Source organism: Copadichromis virginalis, linkage group LG15, assembly GCF_057382275.1.
Source record: "Copadichromis virginalis isolate Kocher_CV1m ecotype Utaka linkage group LG15, C_Virginalis_male_GT1.1, whole genome shotgun sequence".
In the NCBI taxonomy this organism is placed as follows: Eukaryota; Metazoa; Chordata; class Actinopteri; order Cichliformes; family Cichlidae; genus Copadichromis; species Copadichromis virginalis.
In genome coordinates, this window is record NC_140632.1 from 16426425 (window position 1) to 16450369 (window position 23945).

At 42.2% G+C, this 23945-nt stretch overlaps 1 protein-coding gene across 3 annotated transcripts in view; it reads left to right on the forward strand.

Annotated features, from left to right (window-relative positions):
- lama2 (laminin, alpha 2) overlaps positions 1-23945 on the forward strand; it is a 232648-nt gene that overhangs the window by 182527 nt on the left and 26176 nt on the right. For all 3 annotated transcript variants that reach the window (XM_085432199.1, XM_085432200.1, XM_085432201.1), the window contains 16 exons: positions 4833-4911; positions 4988-5119; positions 6847-6963; positions 7162-7325; positions 7760-7898; positions 8759-8861; positions 9121-9237; positions 10128-10310; positions 11228-11382; positions 11927-12070; positions 19583-19716; positions 20560-20719; positions 20806-20930; positions 21230-21392; positions 21824-21968; positions 22086-22224. In XM_085432199.1, coding sequence (XP_085288325.1) covers positions 4833-4911; positions 4988-5119; positions 6847-6963; positions 7162-7325; positions 7760-7898; positions 8759-8861; positions 9121-9237; positions 10128-10310; positions 11228-11382; positions 11927-12070; positions 19583-19716; positions 20560-20719; positions 20806-20930; positions 21230-21392; positions 21824-21968; positions 22086-22224 — 2199 coding nt within the window. The remainder of the gene's footprint in view (positions 1-4832; positions 4912-4987; positions 5120-6846; positions 6964-7161; positions 7326-7759; positions 7899-8758; positions 8862-9120; positions 9238-10127; positions 10311-11227; positions 11383-11926; positions 12071-19582; positions 19717-20559; positions 20720-20805; positions 20931-21229; positions 21393-21823; positions 21969-22085; positions 22225-23945) is intronic.

The following is a 23945-nucleotide window of genomic DNA, read 5'->3' on the forward strand; positions in this document are numbered from 1 at the left end:
AAGAATAAATTGAGGTGAGTGGAGATGAAGTGCTCAGTACATCACAAGTCCTGCAGCAGCCTGGACCTATATCAGCATAACCAAGGGATGCTGAGGGTCATGTGATAAAGCCAAAAGTTTAAGCTTTATCAAAAGGCCAAAGTTTAAAGTCTAATCTTAAGTCTGTCTACCAAATTCAAACCGGGAGCTAGCTCCACAGGAGAGGGGCCTGATAGCCGAAGGCTCAGCCTCCCATTCTGCTTTTAAATACAATATGAACCACAAAATGCTCTATTAAGATAATATAGTACTACTGGCTCTTTAAGATATGAGGAGGCCTGATTGAGGAAGATATGAGCGGACTTTCTACAGTAAATGGGATGGTTCTTATATAGCACTTTTACTCTACTTGAGCACTTAAAGCGCTTTATACAACATTATACATCACCCATTCATTCAAGCACTTTTTTCTGTGCTTAAGCGCTTTCTGTCTAACATTCAAACACATTCACACTCAGATGGAAGCATTGGAGAGCAACTTGGGGTTAGTATCTCGCACAAGGATATTTGGCATGCAGACTGGAGCAGCCAGGGATCAAACCACCAACTTTCTGATTAGTAGATGACCTGCTCTACCACCTGAGCTACAGCCACCCCGAAAATGTGAGGAGAATGATTTTAATTCAATTCTTGATTTAACCGGAAGCCAAAGAGAGACACCACCATCTGGGAAATATTATCTTGCTGCAGCATTTTGGATCAACTGAAGGGTTTTCTGAACAATCTGGTAATATTGGATTATAATAGTACAGCTTGAATATTCTGAATGCTTATTTAATTCACAAACTCGCTTTTCAGCATCAATTTGAAACATGATGTTTCTAAATTTAGTGATAATAAAGAGATAAAAGAATGCAGATGAAAGAAATCAACACATTTGTTTGATGTGACTCCAGGATTCCACCTACCAGTTATTTTGCTCTCACTTGTTCAAGACTTTGCATTTACTTTGAGCTGTTTTTACTCATGAAATTGTGAGTGGTGCCAGGACATTGTTCCAATGTGTACAAAACACTATGCTTCAGAGATTTTCTCTCACTTGTAAATACTCGGTTTGATTTTAGCAAGGTTGCTGCCTGGGTAGAGTGTGCAGAAGGCAGGAAGTAAGAAATACATTCGCTTTTTGCAAAATCACCTTTTGTATTGTCACAAAGTGGACATTTCTACTTATGGTTTGCGGTAAATTAGTTTGAAAAAAATTTAACTTGTGTGTAATTACTTTGTAAATGCACTATGTTTGTTTCTGGCCATTTAAATAAAGAAAATTCTGCCGCGTGTATTGATAAAGTAAACTGCAAATGATGTCAGACTTGATATTTTCAAGAGTTAGAAACTAGTTTCATTTAGATTCTATTTGTTTATGGAACTTTCCGTGAATGCCGGGAATAAAAGAAAATCACCTTCATTTGTAAAACAACACTGCACTGAGTATTTGGAAAATTGTTAGGTAATATGTAGAGGTTAAATTAAGCAAACCCATCATTCCTTTGTGATTGATTTCTTTCTTTTTTTGGACATTGGGTATCAGATGTAAACCACTCCCACTTACAGAGATCTGATTGCTATGTGTCCTAAAGCCCTGTTGATGTTTCCCCCTTTGCGTTCCCACACTTTCTGTCTCTCTCAATGCATTTGATGGAATTAGTAATCTGTTCCCGTCTTCCCTCCTTTGCTCCCTCTCTTTGTCTGTCCCTTTGAGCAGTAAATGTTGACAAGGTCGATGAGTTAATTAAAAGTATCACCGCGGGGGCAGAAGCGGAGAAAGACACAGCCATACAAAGAACAGGTAGTGAGAAGAAAAGTCACAGAGGGACAGGGGAACAGCTAACAGATGGACAGCGAGTTGTGATGGGATAACATATGAGGAAAAACAGAGACAAAGAGAAGTTGCCACTGCTATTCAGTGACTTGCCTGTCAGTTCACAGTGCATTATTTCACTGAGCCCTGAGGGGAGCAAAGAAAACGCTAGCAAAAAACAAGTGCTAAAATGAGCAAAGCTGGCACAATTATGCATACTGTTTATATTTCATCTAGATATGCCAGAGTTCAAAAACTTTGCAGTGTGCTGCAAATGTTACTTTCATTCACATGCAGCATTAGTATATAATGATGTTGTAATAATTAATTGTTAGATGCGCCCGTTATATTTTTTTAACTTTGACTTTCTCTTGCTATTCTCCACAGGGTTCATTAAATTGTCATCAGATCAAATCATTACCTTCCATATGTCCCTAAAATTATATGAAATTGTCCTCTGAGTACTCTTAACTGGAGGACACTAGATCCTTGTAGTCCTTTTTAATGCTGAAGGTTAAAAATTGCACTCATTACAGGACTCACTGGTAAGCATATGGCTACTAAACTGTTTGAAAGTATTTCTGCTTTCTAAAAGTTCACATCATGGAGTAGGGGTATGTCACCAGGGTGCAGAGGAGGCTACCCCCCCCCCCCCCCCCCCCCTCTGTCCCCTTCTGGCTGCCTCTGCCTCAATTTTATCCCACAACTTAGACATTCACATTACTCACACTCTCATTACACATACATATAGGATCTTGGGGGTGGGCACGATACACGGAGTCCAAAGTACCATCAGGGTGTACACCCCACCCCTGGCGTCGTTGCCCACTTCTCAATTTTAAATACACGTAGACATTGAGGGCTAGCAGGAGGGACCATGCGCTTACCTGCTGCTCTCTGGCAGGTAGCTCCATGCCCTCCTGGGTTTTAAATGCACCTTAGAACACACATGCATCAACACTACAATGAGCGGGTGGAGGGAGGTTTGGAGTCTTCTCTCACCCCCGTTCTCTGCGGCCTGCTGGAGCGGGGGGGCTAGGAGGAGGAGTTGGCCGTCCGACTGCGGTCTGGAGTGTGGGGCCTCCCTGCTGCTGCGGAGTCGGGGCGGTCTGCCTCTCCCCACCGCAGGGAAAAGGGTAACACCACCTGGGTCTGGGTGCAGTTCCCTCCTCCAGGGGCAAGGGTACCTAGACCCGGTTTGTAGAGTACGCTTGGGGAGTGTGATCGTGTGTACAGCGTCTCTTTATGTCTGTCTCCACGTTGGTTGAGTGTGGAGTAAGTGCATATGAGAGCATGAGGGTGGGAATGGATGTTTGTGTCTGTGTGTGCCTGTATGTCTGTGTCTATATGTCAGGTTGGGTATCAGACGCCACCTCTCTGGGGACATCTCAGGCCCTCCAAGGTTTGGAGGCCTATCTCCACCCACCACCACTTCCCCTGCCAGTGGCGGACTCCCTCAGGTGTCGGTGCGTTGGTGGTTCTTTGTGTCTGGGGGTGGGCGTCCGGGTACACACCGGCTCACACGATTGGTGCTCTGTGAACGTTTTCCCTTGAGTCTATCCCCTATGTACACATCCTCTGATGCCCCGAGCCAGCTAAAGAAGAGAATATTTGCTACAAGCCACCCAAAATGTGAAGTGGTGACTTTTAGGTGTCTTCAACATGACAAGATGTCCATGTTGAAAATGCTCAATGTCTCGGTTGTTGCAAAACAATCATTGCTGCCCACTGGCTAGTTTTCCTTTTCAAGTTTTTCATTTTGAGAAGTCTTTTCTGGAAACATTCATGATGATGCACTGCGTTATGCAAAAAGCCCCCTAAATTCATATAAAGGCTGAAACAGGGGCTTTAGAAAGTTTACACTCTGCCAACTTTCTCACCTTCATACAGCTGGCCGTGTATGCGACGGCCATGAATGTTGCAACATAAGTTTCAGAGATTGTACTCTCCCATCCAATTTTGTCTTTGGAAATATGTGGCAGTAGAGACTGTTTGAACACCTATGAAGTATTTCTGATGGAGTATACTGGCTCTCTAAGCAATCAGTGCTCTGCTCTTTCATTTGCTGGATGCCTGGTACCACACCGCTCACCTGAAAGCCATGCACTCACTTGCTTCTACTGCTGTTTTCATTTCATTTCATAGCCTAGAATGCACATGGAGTGTCTGAGTCTGCCTTTCCCATTGAGGAAAATGACTATTGTCACCTCCCCACTCTCAGCCTTGCTGAGCCTGATGTTGTAAAAAGAGAAAATGGATTGTTCTGTAAAAGCCAAACACAAACATTATACATAAATACATTTGCAAATGATCCATCCCATGTTAGATACTCAGTGTGTACTGCACTTAGAATGAGAACAGCACAACAAAACTATTAAATTTTAATGAAATGTCCCTTAAACAAAGCCTGATGACAGCTTAAAATTCCTTTTATATTAAACAAAGTCTCTGGATTGTTGGCTCTGGATATTTGTTGCAGCAAGCTGAATGCAAAATTTATGCCTCGGAGTATTTCTCAGACAGGCAGCCTGATGAGGCTCGGTTGTTAGGTTTTAGTTATCTTTTAGAATCTCGTTTTCTTCCAGTTATATTTATTGCTGTTACCTATATAGCAAATTCTGTTGCAGTGCATATTACCACGTGTTGCTTTACCCCCTCACCCACACAGACACGCATGTTAGAGTGATATTTGCAATGTTTTACATTGCTGCAATTTAATCTATCTTAGCCTGAGGGGTCAATAGACAAACGCTGCTAATTTCAGACCCACATTTCAGTGTTCAGTCATATGGAGTGATTATTGTCTTCAGACTAGCAGAGGGTCTTTCACACATGGCAGTAACTCCCATCCTCTTGTCTCTTCTGTGGATTCTAGTATTCGCATGTGATACTTTAATCCACTGTTCTACTAAGTCATGTATGACACTGTGCAGTAACACTGTGGGATTTAATGGAAATAATCCAGTCTCTCTCTCTCTCCTCTTTTTCCATTCAGTTTAGCAGAAGAGTTGTATCAGAAAGTCCAAAGACTCTTTGGTAAACCGCATCAGGCCACTGAAGACCTCAAGGCAGAGGTGACAATTAATTTTACTTATTTGTCTTCAGTTTTACTAAATGAATGGCTTAACACCTCCTTATCTTCTTTCTAAGATAAAAGAGAAGCTTTCGGACCATGAGGAGAAGCTCAGGGATGCCCATGGTCTGCTCATCTTTGCCCAGGGACAGACAAGTCTGGCTGGCTCACTGGCTTACCAAAACCAAGCTAACCTCACAGCCCTGGAGGTACAAGCACGAGTTTACATTGTGACCTCGTGTCCAAACTGTGTGTTTTGTGTATAACTGATATTTTGAGATGTCAGTTAGTTAAATGTTGTCATAATGTGGTAAGCAAAGCCTCTATGCCTCTTTAACTATAACACAATGGGGCAATCGTGGCTCAAGAGTTGGGCATTCGTCTTGTAATCGGAAGGTTGCCGGTTCGAGCCCCGGCTCCGACAATCTCGGTCATTGTATCCTTGGGCAAGACACTTCACCCATTGCCTACTGGTGGTGGCCGGTGGCGCCAGTGTCCGGCAGCCTCGCCTCTGTCAGTGCGCCCCAGGGCAGCTGTGGCTACACTGTAGCTTGCCATCACCAGTGTGTGAATGGGTGGATGATTGTGTATAGTTAAAGCGCTTTGGGGTCCTTAGGACCAAGTAAAGCGCTATACAAATACAGACCATTTAGACCATTGACAGTAGATTCTGTAAAAACACCCTTCTGTTGGCATTACAATTACTTGTCAATGTATTTGCCGTATACTCTAAAGTGCTGAAGCGAGCAGTATTTCATAAAAACCGACTCTGAACCTGAAGCATCTACATGAACACTGCTGTGTGATGTCTTTGTTACTCCCCATTTGCTCTGTACTTTCTACTGTGGCCTGGATAGCTACAGAAAAGAGCACCAAAATGACTGTTTGCACATTTTTGGACCCTTCCATGCACTTGAGAGAGACCAGTGCACAAATTTATGCTCATACCAATAAGCATGTTCCAGTCTTTAAGAAGTTGGGTCACAAAGTTAAAGGCACAAGGCCACACGTTACCCAACGTCTGATAGTAACGATAACGTTTTAAGTGTATTTTATTTCTGACTTTAGACATAAGACAATTAAATCTTTTAGTTTCTGTCTCCTAAACTGAAAAAACAATAAAAATGCTTAATAATCCCAAAGACTGAAATTCACCATCTATAAATCATTGATGCCACTTAATCTTATTTTGTTGAGAAGCCTTTTGCATGTGATTAATCATCAAGAAGGGCTTAGATGCAGCATAACCTCTAACAGAAAAAAATAGCAAACATTTATTGAATAGATTATCCTACATATCCTACAGGAAAGATTATACAGTCTTCTATCTCTGACACACTCAATCAATATAGTCTCACAGCAATTTCATTAAATGCACCTTGCTAGTTACGGCTCACTACCCCTTTTGCCCTCAGAACTGTCTTAATTCTTTGTGGCACAGATTCGACCCAGAAACACTGCTTAGAGATTTTGGTCCATATCAACCCGATGGCATCACACAGCTACTGCAGACTTGCCAGCTGCACATCCATGATATAAATCTCCTAGTCCACCACATCGCAGAGGTTCTCTGTTGGATTGAGATCTGCTGACTGTGGAGGTCATTAAGCTCATTGTGATGAAACCAGTCTGAGATGATTTGGGTTTTGCGACATAGCACATTATCCAACTGGAAGCAGCCATCAGAATGTGGCTACACTGGGGTAAAGAGATGGACTTGACCTGCAACAATATTTGGGGAGGCTGTACTGTTTGAATGATGCTCGGTTGGTACTAAGAGGCTCAAAGTGTGCCTACAACATACCCCCCCACACATTACACCACCACCACCAGCCTCAACCAGTGGTGTAAGGCCAGATGGATCCATGCTTTCATGTTTTTACCACCAACTCCTGACCCCACCATCTGAATCTGGTCCTGTTTTCTTTTAATGCAGAGGAAGCGATCTGCAGTCAGCGGAGTGAAACAGGAAGCACAGAAGGTTCTTAGAGAAGGAGAACGTCTACTGGGTGAAGCGAACCAGCTTTCTGACAACGTCAACAAAGAGATCGAGGTACGGAAATAAACCTTTCGTGCTCTGTAACACTTTAAACCTCTGTCCACTCTAGAATATTCTGCCTCAGGTTAGTTGTATTGCTTTTGTCTTCAAGAAAGACAAATTTCAGTTCGGCACATATAATGTTATTGTTATGTTTTATTAGCATTAAAAGTCACTTTTATGTAGATCTGAGTCTCTGTTCTCTGTTCACAGGACTTGGAGGAAATGGCGAGTGAGCTCGGGGCTCTTCATGGCCGGCTGGATGACAGAGTCAGTCACCTCACTTATGGTTTGAGCGATGGTCGCCTGGCTTATCGCGTGCAGGATGCAGAGGAACATGCCAAGCAACTTAACAACTCTGCAGCCATTTTAGATGGGTAAAGGGAGTATATTTTTACAGTACAGAAAAGCACACACATAGGCCCAGGTAGTATTTACTTCAGGCCGAGTGTGATTTTAAAACGGGTTCATGTTGCTTTCTTTCATGTTGTTGTCTTTTTTAATAACATTTGCTGGTTACAGCTTTTTATTCAGTTTCATGTAACTGTAAGTTAAATATCCAAATCGACTCTTAAGCGCTAAAAGCATACCATCATCAACTGCACGCTCAGCTTCACAGTTCAGTTAAGCTGGAATATATTATGCTCAAGTCCACCCAAAATCCAACTAATGGCAGTAAATGTTGAAACATGAAAAGTTCTGGAAATTCTCATTATAACTTCCAGTTTAATTTAACTGCTTACCAAAGTGTGTATAACAAATAGAATAGGAAATCAATGTCCATTTCTTCCTCTCCCCCCCCTCTTCACAGTATTTTGGCTGAAGCTAAAAACCTTTCCTTCAATGCGACAGCCGCCTTCAATGCCTACAGTAACATTAAAGCGAATGTTGATGCAGCAGAGAAGGAAGCAAAGGCAGCCAAACAGAGGGCGAGCGAGGCGCTGGCACTGGTAAGAGGACGTGCACTGTCACGTATGGAAACACATGCTGTATGTAACTCGCCCTGTATTCAGCTACTGTAGATACCAAGCACAAGCAGTTTAGCAATCCGGACCATGAAAGTGTTCTCTCAGCACAAAAGATAGTGTGTGTGTGTTTGTGTGTGTGTCGCATGCAGTGACAGTAATGTAAGCTTGTGCTCTCCATTAGTCATGGCTGAGGGATCAAAGCACAGCTCTGTCCCTCTTCTTCCTTCCCTCTCTTTCTCATTATCATGACTCACACCTGAATTCTTCCTTTTTCCTTCTTTTATTTTTTAATTTGTCCCGTTTCCTATTCCCTTTCTTTTTTTCCTTCTTTTTTTTCTTTTTCCCTTGCACGTTTTTACTTTTTTTTTTAAACATTCACCTTCATCTTTGATTTTTTTTTCTCCATGTATTTCCTCTTCTCTCCTTTTTCACTTTAATTTCCTCTGAGCCAGTTCATTCGTCTGACCGTCATTCTGCTGATACTTTACCCTTCTCTTGTTGACTTATGCGGCTCGTTTGCTTTTTTCGCCGCCTTAATTTTTTCTTTTCCTTTGGCAAGTAATATGTAAAGGGCTAAAAGTGAAAGCAAAGGGATGAAAAAATGATTCAAAGGGTTGAACACGGAGAAACAAAGTGATGAATAGTTAAGTAATTTGAATCCCTTTCTTAGAGGATCATTTAGCAATGCGAAGTAGTTATGCTTTGATCTTACAGTCGGTACTTCTGTATGCAGATTACTGCACCTCTACATTTTTTTTTTAAATTTGTGTGTGAACCCAAAAATACTTTATTCTGAGAGCATTTTAAGTCACATAATTTGCACTGTTGCTCCTTGTATGCAGGCTTTAGGTCCAGAGATCCCAGTAAAGGAAGCAGCTCGAGATGCCCTGCAGAAGAGTCATGTACTGTTGGATCAAGCTAAACAACTTCAAAATGAGGTCCAAGGTACTGTCGGTGTATGTGTATCCAGAATGTATATTATATATAATGCAAGAAATAGGTTCCTTATACAATATAAACAAGCCTTCCAATTTTAGAGCAGTGTATCTGATATCACTGTCGTCCTACATTTGCCTCTCTATGCCTTTTTCTCAGTCACTCTTTCCCATTAGGGAGGTGAGGGAAGTGATTTCATTAGCAGGCGGCCTTGGCTTCAAATCAAACCACCATCATCATTTACTTTGTGTGTGTTGTGTGTGTGTAGAGAATGCAGCTGGTGTGGCCGGGCTGAAGGGCAGAGTTAAAGCAGCGAAAGACAAAACCAAAGACCTGCTGAAAGCTGTCAATGGAACCATGGCAACGCTCAACGCCATCCCCAACGGTATGATTGCATCATTGTGTGTGTGTGTGTGTGTGTGTGTGTGTGGGGCTGTGCATGCACACAAGTGTGGGCGAAAGATAAAGACAGAGTGGATCAATATCAGTGTGTGGATAGAGGTCAGTTGCTCGGGTAAACTCAACTTGACACATGTCAGTACTCACAGATACGCACTCGGAAATGCACTGCGGCGATAGCAAAGTTACTGAACTGAAGTGTTACACATGTTTGTGTTTGGATCGACACAAAGACAGCTCTCAAATGTAGCAATAGTAACAGTTCAACATGGAAACATTTGCCTTAAAAATAAATGAATATGAATAATAAAGAGATTTTTACAGGATTTCCCTAGTGTGATGTCACCGTCTGCTTAGAGCAAATATTTAGCGTGATACTTTTATAGTTTCAGTCTCAAACAATAAAATCTGTTCATAGACTGGCCCTATGCAAATGTTGTATCAAAACAAGCTGTTTTTTTATTCTGGAGACTTCTCACGTCCAGGATGATCAGAGCAGGGATTCACATTTAATCATCCAAGTTTCACTTTCTTTTACCATGATGTCTAAGAACTATAATCCTTGATACTAAGTGATGAATTTAAAATTATTGTGCAGCGTGAACTGAGAGAGCATATATCTGTGTGCGCGCATGCGTATGTATGTAATGTGATGCCATAATCAAACCAAATTAATGCCATTAATTGCTTTGTGGAACTTACAGAGTCCAGATCTGACCTAAGAGCTATCTTGTTATTTCTTTAATAACACATAAAAATGATAGTAAATAAACTGAACAGTAAAGTATATATTTGTTTAAAAATTTGGGTTTGCACAACATCAATGTAAATTATGGCAGTTACAGTACACATCTTTTATGTTTCATCCTTTGACAGACACAGCAGCTAGGCTAGCAGCCACAAAGGCTGTAGCAGCGGATGCTAACGCCACAGCCATCGACGTCCTGGAGCGTCTTGGAGATTTGAACCTGCGACTTGGTGGACTAGAGCGCAACTACACTGATCTGAAGGAGACTGTCAGCGAAGCCAATCAGATGATCCAGGACCCTGAGAAAAACAGTAAAGTGCTTTTCTTTTGGTAGTTAGTATGCATAGTCTAATATTAGTAGGCAGGTAGTAACTAATTACTCTTTCTTTACTCTGAAAAGAGTGAGCTTTTGAACATTTTTGCAACTCTTACATCCTAATTTGATAAATTAATAACAAAATGTTGAAAATGATCAACTGGAACATTTCCAAACTTTTATCTTGTTGTTGTCTCAGATCTACGTAAATTCAAAATTGAAATTTGATATATTTCTCTCTGTTTCTCTTTTTTTCAATCCCCACAGCAATCAGTATGTATATTTCACTTACTTTAATTTGAGCACGTATTATACGTGGTGCACCAATACCATATTTTAATTGCAATATCTCACATATTTGTTTTGCTTAAATACAATAAATCACAGAGTTCACACTGTATTGAGTCAGCGCGCTCTTCAGTCAGTATCGCCTATGGCGGCATAGGCTGATTTCGACAGCAGTATTGGAGCACCACCCATTAATATTGTGATTATCTTTAATAGCTACACGGTAAACAATAGTTGCTTCTAATAAAGCCTCCATTCGGCATGAGCATGAGAGCTCTGCACACTGCAAAGCATAGCACTTCTTTTTTTTAATTTTTATGTCTTCTCTTTATTTTTATCTTTCCTGGATCTTAAGCTGATACAATTTCTCCAAGTAAATAAATTAGAAGCAGTTCTCTTTGAATGCTGAGTTACACTAATTGTTTGGCTCTTACTGGCTTTGCCATCTTTCTGTCTCTTCCTCCACATTTCTCCTCCTCCAGTGATTTCCTCATCTACCATTATTTCGCTTCGTCTTCTGCAAGCTTTCTCTTTCTCTCAGCTGCAGTACTGTACCGAATAGTATCATGATAACAACTATGGTAGTGTTCTGTATCGTTGTATTTGATCTCTCTCTACCTTCAGTTCATGCTGCAGGAGCAAAAGTGAAGGATTTGGAGGACGAAGCTGACAGGCTGTTGGAGAAGCTGCAGCCAATCAAAAAGCTACAGGACAATTTGAGGCGCAACATCTCCCAAATAAAGGAACTGATTAACCAGGCCAGGAAACAAGCTAATTCAGTAAGTTGTTGACACACTGCCATGTACAACTCCTACTCATAGTTGTAGGAGATCACATGTTTTATAGTAGTTTAATGTTCTTGTGCAAGATTTATTATGATTTATTTGAACTTCCAGAAGCATTTGTGGCTGGCTAACACTTCGACAGGTTGACCAGGAGAGAGTTGGACTGAATGTGTTTACATGTACGAGGCCCAGCCATGGGTCTAGTAGGCTTGGTTTCTTTTGATGACTTTCTTCCACCTCACCCCTGGGAGCTATTTAGAAACATGTCGGTGCCCAGCGGTTGGTTAAAACTCTGTTGCAGGACTATATATGGCATAATAATTCAGGCATAATCTGCCTGCATTTATAAATTAGATATCAGTCTATCTGAGACTGATTGCTCTCAGTCCAAGCTGGACTTGGAGGCAAATACCAGATGTTTTTTTTTTTAAATACTTGTGTGTTATTATACAATATATAGGATAAATTCAAACTAAAATCGAAGATTCCTTTTTGTGGAAACATTCTTAATTCCTTCACTCTTTCTTCCTGTTTACAGATCAAAGTATCAGTGTCTTCGGGAGGTGACTGCCTCCGTAGTTACCGCCCTGACATCCGAAAGGGGAGGTATAATACCATCATTCTTCATGTCAAAACCACCACACCTGACAACCTGCTACTCTACCTGGGATCAGCCAAATATGTAAGCACGTCTCAGAAAAACACAGGAGCATAAAATCAAAAATAGTTTGAACTTGTACAGGTTGTTAATTTCTAAACAAAAACCAAATCTATTGCCTTAAAAATGTGTCTTTATGTCACAATTTAAATATGAAAATGTTCATTTTTTTTAAAAAAATGTTTCATATCGATGCATTGTTCTCATTTAATTTAACACTCAGGTGCTATGTAGAGCACCATAACATTTTTTTTCTCTTGAAGCGTTCTCGTGTACCATTAGTCTTGCATTAAAAAGCACACACACTTGTCTCTTTCCCATAAACCGGCCCTCTCACACACCTTACAGGTATTCCCAAAGTGGCTTGTCTAATATGTGAATAACTAATACACATTGACACATACTTGCAGGCACCCTATAAACATAGCACTAATTTAAGTCACCATGCTACTCCCAAGGTGTGCATACGTGTGGGTTTGGTTGTAAACACACGTGTGTATCTTGATGAGCAGCACCAATTAACAACAAGTTTATGTTGCCATGTACTTTAGCCTGATTTCCCCTGAGAAATCTTCACTGCATCTGACTGGAAAGTGTGGAACATTCATATGTGTGTGTTTGTGTGTGTCTACTATTTTCTGATGGTGAATAATTCAGTTTGTATAGTAATTGTGTGTGTGTGCATGCACGCCTCTTACATTTTTCTAATAGCGTGTAATACTAGTTGAATAGTAACGATGCTGCCCTGTGATCTCTACTAATGAATAATCGGCATTACCCTGGGGAGACCAGAAAGATTAGTGCATGCACTTTTGTGTCTGTGTATGCGTGTCATTTGTGTCTTCAAATGTGACCCCCTGATAATCTCTAATTGCGCATAATAATATATGAATTATAATTCTTGGTATGCACTTCAGCTGCATCATGAAGATGAGAGCATATGCTGAAAGTTCACTTTTTTTTTTTTCCCCCCCATACTCATACATATGTAATAAGAGCATTAATCAAAATACAGCAAGATCCAGTAAAAATCCACTTACAAGGACAGATGGAGAAAAGGAAAGCTTTTGTAGCCCCGGAATAGATAAGAACTGGGTATAAAAGTGCTTCACTGTTCAATCATTCACATTTTAGTACATAAAACCGCTGCATAACTCCTGCATTGTGTCATCTTAAAAGCATAGACTGTGTATAAAAGACACCTGTATCGAGGGAAAAGTAAAGCCACTGCCCATCACTTTTTACCTTACAGTTTGCCACTAATGGACATTATAGTGTCACAACCCGGCTCATAGGAAGTGACAAACAAATGGGAGACCACACACAGGCTTTTAAAGACTGTAAGACACATTTAATGAAAATAAGGTAAAGCAACTTAAACACAAGTTAAAGGACATAACAGCCATAACTGAAACTTCCAAATAAACATAACACGTGCCAGAGGGAGCCAAAAGCCAGCCACCCTGGTTCAGTCAAGGTGTCTTTATATACACTGGGACTGGCCTCTCAGGTGTGCTGCATCAATAATTGGGTCAGCTCCACCTACCTGCAAGAAACAGGAAAAGGAAAAAGAAAAACACAAGGCCAGCCCACTGGCCGTCACACTTCCCCCCAAAGAACAGGGTCTCACCCTGAATTGGCAAACACATTTACATTATGAATTTGCAGCTAGAAGAACTAACATATTTTAAATTCATAACATATACACACACACACATGCACCCTCACTTTCAACACCTTTTATATGCTCAAAAATCATCTTCAGCTCAACTCCAACCTCAGCAACCTTGGTACCTAGGAGCAATTTAAGAGGAAGGAAAACGATACTGGAGAGGACATACTTCAAGCATATGAGGAGTGAAGCTGCTGGTTACAAAGGGGCACGGGACAAAGCATCTGCCAAGACATTATCTTTGCCCTTAATGTGCTGGATATCCAAATTGTAAGGCTGCAGAAAGAGAGCCCACCGCATGAGCCTTTGATTTGGGTTCTGCAAGGTGTTCAAGAAAGTGAGAGGGTTATGGTCAGAAAATACCTCAATTGGCCGAGCAGAATCTAAATATACCCTAAAATGCTGCAAGGCCAAGACTAATGCCAAAGCTTCCTTCTCAATGACCGAATAATTCAGCTGATGGGAGTTGAACTTCTTGGAATAGAAACTAACTGGATGTTCAGTACCTTGCTTGTCAGCTTGGACTAGAACAGCACCTCCACCAATGTGGCTTGCGTCCACATACAGCTTGAAGGGCTGATCCAGACGAGGTACTAAGAGCACAGGTTCTGAGCACAGTAAAGCTATTATGACCAACAAACAAGGGGAAGCCCAGCTTGATGACGACGGCACTGCAATGTTGTTGTCCAACATGTAATGAACTTCCTTATCAATTATTTTCCTCTTTTCCTCAGAGACCCTGTAGAACCTCTGCCGGATTGGTTTTGCATCACCCACATCAATATCATGCTCTATCAAAGTTGTTTTAGAAGGTGTGTCTCTAAACAAGGTTTGATACCTTTTAATTAATGCAGACAGTTCTGCACATTTGTCAGCAGGCAAATGGCCCAACAGCACATCCAAGTTCTGAAGAGTTTCCGAATTCTTCAGACGGCCAAGCAATAAAGGATCATCAGGTGCTGCCACATCCTCCCCCCCACAAACTGACTTCGCCACTGTACAAGCCGACAACCCTGGACTCGATGTGGAAGGAGAAACGAAAGAGCCCGACAGACCGACGGATAAGGGACGAACATGATAGGGTTTCAACAAATTAATATGGCAAAGTTGATTTCTTTTCCGGCGATCCGGGGTAGCAATCAGATAATTCTGTTCAGACAGTTTTTGTACCACGGTGTAAGGCCCAGCAAACCGTGCCTGGAACGGTGACCCTGCAATCGGCAGTAAAGCCAAAACCTGGTCACCTGTACTAAACTGCTGCTCTTCAGAACGCCGGTCATAAAAATATTTCAACTTGACCTGAGCCTTTTCAAGGTTCTGTTTGGCCAACTGACCTGCCACATACAGTCTGTGCCAAAAACCATTAACATAATCTATCAAGTCCACTGGTGGTTCACCTGACAACCACTTATCGCACAGCGCTGTCAACGGTCCCCGAACTTTGAGGCCAAAGACCAAGTCATTTGGGCTAAACCCAGTACTCTCCTGGCACACTTCACGCGCTGCCAACAGAAGCCACGGTAAACCTTCCTCCCAGTCACTCCTCATTTCGGTGCAATAAGCACGTAACAAGGACTTCAGTGTTTGGTGGAAGCGCTCTAAAGCACCTTGGCTCTGTGGATGATAAGGAGAGGCTTTATTATGCACAATATTCAACAGCTTAAGAACTTGTGCAAAAAGATGTGACGAAAAGTTTGATCCCTGGTCACTCTGAATAATCTTCGGTATGCCAAATACAGAAATAAACTGTGTCAAAGCCTTCACCACAGACTTAGCTGTGATGGTACGCAACGGATATGCAGCAGGATAACGCGTAACTTGGCACATTACAGTTAACAGATACTCCGAACCAGATTTTGATCTAGGAAGCGGGCCCACACAGTCAATGATCAAATGTTCAAATGGGTTACTCACAGCAGGGATGGGACAAAGTGGAACAGGTTTAATAGACTGATTTGGCTTACCTACAATTTGGCAAGTATGGCAGGTCTTAATGTAAGCTGAAACATCACGCTTAAGACGTGGCCAAAAGAAGTAGCGCAAGATGTAATTATAAGTCTTCGTCACACCCAAATGCCCAGATTTGTCATGAGAACACTTCAACACCTCATCACGGTATTTAGTTGGAACCACAATCTGGATAACTGGACTCCCAACACAGTCCAACCCTTGCGGAATCCACCTACGGACTAGTACCTCCTTCTGCAGAAAATAACCAGAGGCCGCACTTCTAGCGTCATCACTAGGTTGCACTTTGTGAAACAGCTCAGTCAGTGAAGCATCAGCACGCTGTGCCTGAATTAACTCTTGCTGGGAAACTGACAAATGTTCAGGAACAATCAAATCTGGTTCAACCTGACACTCTTCTGCTTGAGTTACAGGCTCTGCATCCCTTTTAGCTGCAGCCCTCGTAACAGCACAAGCTGCAAAGTCAGAAAAACCCTGTTCACACTCATGGGACTCATTCAGAACTCTAGATTTAACAGGTAAAGAATTGTCAGCCCAGACTCGATTTCCAGCCAAATCATTCCCCAAAATCACATGTACGCCCTCAAGTGGCAAAGCAGGACGAACACCAAGGCAGATATCATCATCCACAAAACTGCATGACAGCCTGACTTTATGCAATGGGGCACAGATAGTGGTTAAACCCATGCCTTGAACAAGCACACACTCACCAGTATCAGTAACCTGTGAAAATGGCAACACGGAGGCTAAGATAAAAGAATCCTTCGCACCTGTGTCACGCAAAATCTTTACAGGAACTTTATGATCATCACCCGGGAGTGATACAAACCCATCTGACACAAAATCCTCAAACCCCGAATAGCTCTCTGAGTCAGACTTAGTCGAAACTGGCGTCTCCCGAGAGACTACTGAAATTTCCCGAGCAGGAATGGTAAGAGCCGCAGGCTTAACCTGTTTATCTGTACGTGCCAACTTGCTTTTCAACAAGGGACATTCTGCTTTCCAGTGTCCATCGCCATGGCAGTAGTTGCATGCTTGACCAACCTTACTGGGCTTCACACCACCAATGGCCTTCGCAGGGTCCGATGCCATAAACTTAGTTTGACAAAAAGCTCTAGCGGGAGCACCAACTGGAAAACAGTTTCTACCAACCTGCCCCTTATGTGCCAAGATATATTCATCTGCCAATTTAGCAGCGTCAGAAACGGTTGTCACTTCCCGTTCGGCAAAGTAAGTGGCAACCACAGGAGGAACACACTCTTTAAACTGCTCCAATACCATCAACTCACATAAATCCTGGAAAGTTGTCACTCCCAGTGCCGAACACCATCTGTTGAAGTGTTTAGTTAAATCCCTCGCAAACTCTATATGCGACTGATTATCAGACTTCCTCCATGATCTGAAACGTTGACGGTAAGCTTCTGGTACCAACTCATATGCCTTCAGAACTGCATCTTTAACAGTAGCAAAACTCTGACAATCAACTGCACTGAGTGCTGAATAAGCTTCCTGAGCCTTTCCAGTCAACACAGACTGTAACATAATCACACAGTCAGCTGCTGGCCATCCTCTCAATTCAGCAATGCGTTCAAAAAGGGAGAAAAAGGCATCTGGCTCTCTTTCATCAAATTTCGGCACCAAGCGCAAATTACGCACGACATCAAAAGTTTCAACTTCTTGTGGAGAAGACTCTTTAGCCTCAACACCACCTGATAACTTGCCCGCTTTGATTAGGTCTAACCGATACTGCTCTAACTCCAACTTTTCCTTTTCTAAAGAATACCTTACACGGTCTTTCTCCATTTGTAAGAGTAACAACTCCTTTTGCTGCTCAAAAGACAAAGCAACGGCAGTTGAGACCACAGACTGATCAACCTCAGCCACTAAGGTCTGCATTTTACGTGACAACACGCCTTTCTTTACTAATGCAGCCTTCAACACTCCTTTAATCTCATCTTTCAACCGTTTATCTCCAATGTCGACATCGTAATGTTCAGCAAGTTTCAGGAGTTGTTCTTTAGTACAACTATTCAAGAGTTCCTCCGATGGAGACTGAACAAAAGCATCAACAGTAGCCATAACAGCAAAGTATTGATTCTCGACATGCAATTTAAAACAGCACTTTCCCACTAACTGCCTAACCAAAATCTACTTAACTAAAGCCTAGTCTTCATGCAGTTACTTACGGTGGGTACTTATGCACTAAAAACCGCCAGGAAGAGAAAGGCAACTGCACAAACAGCGACCCCCTCAATCCTGGGGACGTGCTCCCGAGACAACTGCTCTAACCGTGTTCACCGCAACAGAAATTTCAATGAATGTTTCTCGAGGGAGAAACACTCCTTCAACCTAACAGGGAAAGCACTGATTTCAACTTTGCATATTCAATAATCAACACAGCTCATACGCTCCAAAGTTGACACAAGACAGCACATCAACACTAGCTCAAGTCTACAGTAAACAGTATTAACATGACTGCCTCCACTCAATCTGCCTAACCCAAATGGCCTCCCAAACACAATACACAGCAGACCCAAAATATCAAAGCACCACAAATAACCAAACTGATCAGCAATCAACTCACAATTGCCTACAAGGCAAGACCTAGCCAAGACAAGCAGCTGCAAACAAACCAGCTCTCAATCAAATGTTAGAAAGCTTACCAAACCAGGACGATCCCAAACGAGCCCCCATTTGTCACAACCCGGCTCATAGGAAGTGACAAACAAATGGGAGACCACACACAGGCTTTTAAAGACTGTAAGACACATTTAATGAAAATAAGGTAAAGCAACTTAAACACAAGTTAAAGGACATAACAGCCATAACTGAAACTTCCAAATAAACATAACACGTGCCAGAGGGAGCCAAAAGCCAGCCACCCTGGTTCAGTCAAGGTGTCTTTATATACACTGGGACTGGCCTCTCAGGTGTGCTGCATCAATAATTGGGTCAGCTCCACCTACCTGCAAGAAACGGGAAAAGGAAAAAGAAAAACACAAGGCCAGCCCACTGGCCGTCACAATAGGCTCTGGTTTCATAGGTCACTCTATGCTAGGACATTTCCAACAACGTTATGTAGGTAGTTGCTTCAGTTGCTCATAGTTTAACTCTGTAGCTGCTTGCTCCACATGCAGCTATTTTGTGGTCGAAACAAGTTTCAATTTCACCGGCATACTGTGGTCTTACCATGCATAACTTCAAGCCTGTATATAGCTTACATGTTATTTCTCTTGTAAATCATTTTAACATGGGTACCTTTATTGGCTTCACCACAGATCCCAGCTTGCTAAGGAGCTAAAGCATGATTGTTGGTTGTCCATTTCTAAACAAAAACCAGTATAAATATTACCACTGCACATTATGTTGTTATTTGCAGAATTCTAGTAGATAAATGATTCCACATTCACAAAGGTGTTTAAAAAAAACAAAGTGGTTAGCAGTGTCACCTCAAAGCAGGAGGGTCGTGGGTTTGAATCCACCAATTTGCTGGGGCCTTCCTGTGTGAGGTTTGCATATTCTCCCTGTCACTGTCAGGGTTCCTTCTGGGTATTCTGACTTCCTATTACCATGTTAGAACAATTGGAGAATAGGTGAAAACTGGCCATAAGTATGAATATGAGCATAAATGGTTTTCCCTACCTCTCCCCCTATGACACCTGGAGTATGCTTCAGAATCACCGTGACCCTGAACACTGTATATCTCGAGTTTTCTCCAAGTATTTTTGAATGTTTCATAAACTGTCAACTTGTTCATGTGCATTACCCACAATTACATAAAATCAGTATCTGTATTCATCTTGTTAAGCGGATAAATCAGCACTAAGCACAGTAACCTTAACCTAAAATAAATCACAACAATGCAGTTTATTCAGCATGTGTCTACTTTGTCTCAGGTTGATTTCTTGGCATTGGAGATGCGCAAGGGGAAGGTGAATTTCCTTTGGGATGTGGGTTCAGGTGTGGGGAGGGTCGAATATCCCCATCACACCATCCATGATGGAAACTGGCACAGGATCGAGGCGTCTCGGTAAGAAGAGCGCACTCATTCATGTGTATGGAAATGTGCTGTACCTTTGACACGTATGGTTTAAAAACTGATGTTACATCTTACATTTCAGGAGTTTTGAGAAGACAATAATAAGAAAACATGCGTACACCCACACACAATCACAAGAAAGGGGTATAACAAAAGAAAGTTACTGTACTTATCTATACATGTCTGTATAGATGTATATAGCTAATTAGTTTTCTACATTTCTTTATATTTTTTTTTGTCTGTGATCCCGTCTAACCACAAGCAACAGTTGTAACCGACAGTTGTTGCAGAAATAAACCAACAGTTACCTAAGGACATCTTCTCATTCATGCTACTGTGGAAAACGCACTGTTTCACTTGGGAAATCAAGAGATTGCAGGATGTCAGCCTGTGGCACATCATTGCATAGATACAGTGTAATCTAACAAACTAGTTTTCTCTGTGAAAGCTGCAGCGATGTTTTATGCAAGACCATCTAACATCAGGCCAATTCACACAAAGGAGATGGCCCATTTGCACCATGTATTTCCATCTGAGAAATTTCCCAAAGGTGTCTTCCAGTGGAATCACGCAGACTATCGGTCTTAAGTGTTCCCCTACACAATGTAGAAATCTTGACTTTAAACTCCAAGGTGGCCAGCTGATTTTGCCATACATCTCAGAGTTTTCACTGCAACAAAACTGGCTCCACACTCTGTTTCTATCATTCTTCTTTAGCACCAAGAGTTTATAAAAACTGATTCCAAATGGCTTCAGTCATAACAAATCTCTTCCAGGCAGTACAGAATGCCAAGCAAAAAGACAACAAACCCTCTTCTCATTCTCTCAATACAGCAATGGGTTGAATGGTACCATATCAGTATATCCTCTGGAAGGCTCTATGGCTGGTATGATGCCGACCCCGGCCAGTGCCAACTCGCCCACGGCCTTCACCATCTTGGATGTAGACCAGAACGCCTACCTGTTTGTGGGAGGGATATTCGGCTCTGTCAAGGTGCCTGTCTGTCTGTCTCAAAACATGAAGAACCTGTCTTCCTGCTGTGTTTTCTCATGATTATCTTTTTTCTGTTTGTCTTTTAGAAAGCAGAGACAGTAAGAACAAATACTTTCACAGGCTGCATGGGGGAAACCTACCTGGATGGTAAACCTATTGGACTGTGGAACTACAGAGAGAGAGAGGGAGACTGTAAGGGATGTGTCGTCAGGTATACAGTCACAATTTAATTAGAAGTTAATTATTTTATTCTTCCTTACTGATATTGATAGTGTAGTCTTTTTATTACTCCCAGTTGTATTCCTAATCGTAGATATGTAAAGAACATTTTATACAGGAACTAGGATTTATTTATAAAAACAGCTGTCTTTTGCAGATATTCTGGTTGGTCTAATATTCAAGTGAGCGTCTCATTGTCTCGCCTACTTTGCATTTAATTATTTGTGACCTTTCAAACTCAGGCAGTTGGACAGGAAACAAAGCAGTTGTAAATTGGTCCTTTTTTTGTAGCCCCCAGCGCTCCCACGGTGAAGGGACCGTTCAACTGGATGGAGAAGGCTACGCTGCAGTGGGACGACCCACCAGGTGGAACCCAAATGTCTCCACCATCACTTTCAAGTTCCGCACGTTCTCCTCTGATGCTCTGCTCATGTATATGGCAGCTGAAGACATGGTATGTGTTTAATATGGTATTAATACCATGATGGAGACAGATATTTTGTTTATTGTGTAAGTTGTGAGGCTTTTTAAAATTTATTTAGACAGTACAAATACTGTAAAAAGTACATCAAACAATCAAACAGGTGTCATGCTCTTACTGCTTGTGTCTTATGAAAATTAAAAAGAAAACATTACAGTTCTCTTTATGTGACATTAAGAATAGTGTCCAAAATCTGCTGTTTTATTGAGCAGTCAAGATTTGATTAATTGATAAAATAATTTTAACCATTTTCTTCAGTCTAGTCCATATTGGGACCCTTTGCAGTATATTTTACACAGTGTTGTTAAATCCTATCTTTTCAGACTCGTGCTGTTATTGATTTGTACTGAATTTGAAACGCCAGAGTGTCACAGCAGTCTCTCCCTGTTTGATGCTCTCTGCAGAAGGACTTCATGTCTCTGGAGCTGTCAGAGGGTAAAGTGAAGGTTAACTTTGACCTTGGATCTGGAGTTGGAAGTGCCAACTCATCTAAGCGCCATAATGATGGCCACTGGAAATCCCTCACCATGTCGAGGAACAAGAAACTATGTAAGCCTTCTTATATAACCTGAGCTGTGAATTAATGGAACAGATAAATTAGAGGGTATACATATACAATCTCTCCGTGTTCTGTTGCTGATAATGTATCTTCAACTCTTAACAAAGCCACGGTGTCCATAGTAGACGTCGACAGCAGTGACGAGGAAAAGATTGTGGCCACATCTCTGGGGTCAGCTACTGGTCTGAACCTTAAGGAGCACCAGAAAATCTATTTTGGGGGTCTGCCAACGATTGGAAATTACAGGTACGCATAAAGTGCTGTAATTTACGTTGGTTCAGTTTATAAAAGCTTACATGATGTTCTGTGTGAGAGCTGCATATTGTTTTGCATTTGATTTACAGAAATGCTCTTTAATATTTTTGAATGTTTCATTTGCGTTAATTCATATACACTCAACAAAAATATAAACGCAACACCTTTGTTACTGCTCCCATTCCCCATGGGATGGACGTAGAGACCTAAAATTCATTCCAGATACACAATATAGCCATCCCTCCCAAACAGTGGTCACAAATCAGTCCAAATGTGTGGTAGTGGGCACATCTGCTATATTGAGATAACCCATCCCACCTCACAGGTGTGCCACATCAGGATGCTGATCTGACATCATGAGTAGTGCACAGGTGTACCTCAGACTGCCCACAACAAAAGGCCACCCTGGAATGTGCAGTTTTGTCTCACAGCAAAATGCCACAGATGCCACAAGCAATGAGGGAGCGTGCAATTGGCATGCTGACAGCAGGAATGTCAACCAGATCTGTCGCCCGTGCATTGAATGTTCATTTCTCAACCATAAGCCGTCTCCACAGGCGTTTCAGAGAATATGGCAGCACATCCAACCGGCCTCACAACCGCAGACCTCGTGTAACCACACCAGCCCAGGACCTCCACATCCAGCAGGTTCACCTCCAAGATCGTCTGAGACCAGCCACCCAGACAGCTGCTGGAACAATTTCTGCACAAACTGTCAGAAACCGTCTCAGGGACGCTCAACTGCATGCCCGTCGTCCTCATCGGGGTCTTGACCTGACTCCAGCTCGTCGCCGTAACAGACTTGTGTGGGCAAATGCTCACATTCGATGGCGTCTGGCACGTTGGAGAGGTGTGCGCTTCACGGATGAATCATGGTTCACATTGTTCAGGGCAGATGGCAGCTGAGAATGTCCCAGTTCTTGCATGGCCAGCATACTCACCGGACATGTCACCCATTGAGCATGTTCGGGATGTGCTTGACCGGCGTATACGACAGCGTGTACCAGTTCCCACGAATATCCAACAACCTCGCACAGCCATTGAAGTGGAGTGGACCAACATTCCACAGGCCACAATTGACAATCTGATAGACTCCATGCGACGATGTGTTGCACTGCATGAGGCAAATGGTGGTCACACCAGATACTGACCGGTTCTGGGTCCCCAGACCCCCAATAGCGCAAAAAACTGCACATTCCAGGGTGGCCTTTTGTTGTGGGCAGTCTGAGGTACACCTGTGCACTATTCATGATGTCAGATCAGCATCCTGATGTGGCACACCTGTGAGGTGGGATGGATTATCTCAATATAGCAGATGTGCCCACTACCACACATTTGGACTGATTTGTGACCACTGTTTGGGAGGGATGGTTATATTGTGTATCTGGAATGAATTTTAGGTCTCTACGTCCATCCCATGGGGAATGGGAGCAGTAACAAAGGTGTTGCGTTTATATTTTTGTTGAGTGTAGTTTCCTCATGGGAAAGTTATTTTGACACTTTGAGGCAGTTAAAGTAGTAACAGACCAAACCTCTGCTCCAACATATCCATTATGTGGGATAATGCTTGCTACTAAGCACAAATACATTTTATCCTATTTCTAAGCCCCATTCCAGAAATAGGATAACAATTAGGTCAGTGAAGACTCTGAGTTTGTTAACCCTGAGATGAGAGAAACGCCATATGTTCTGATCTGAGAGTTAACTTCAAC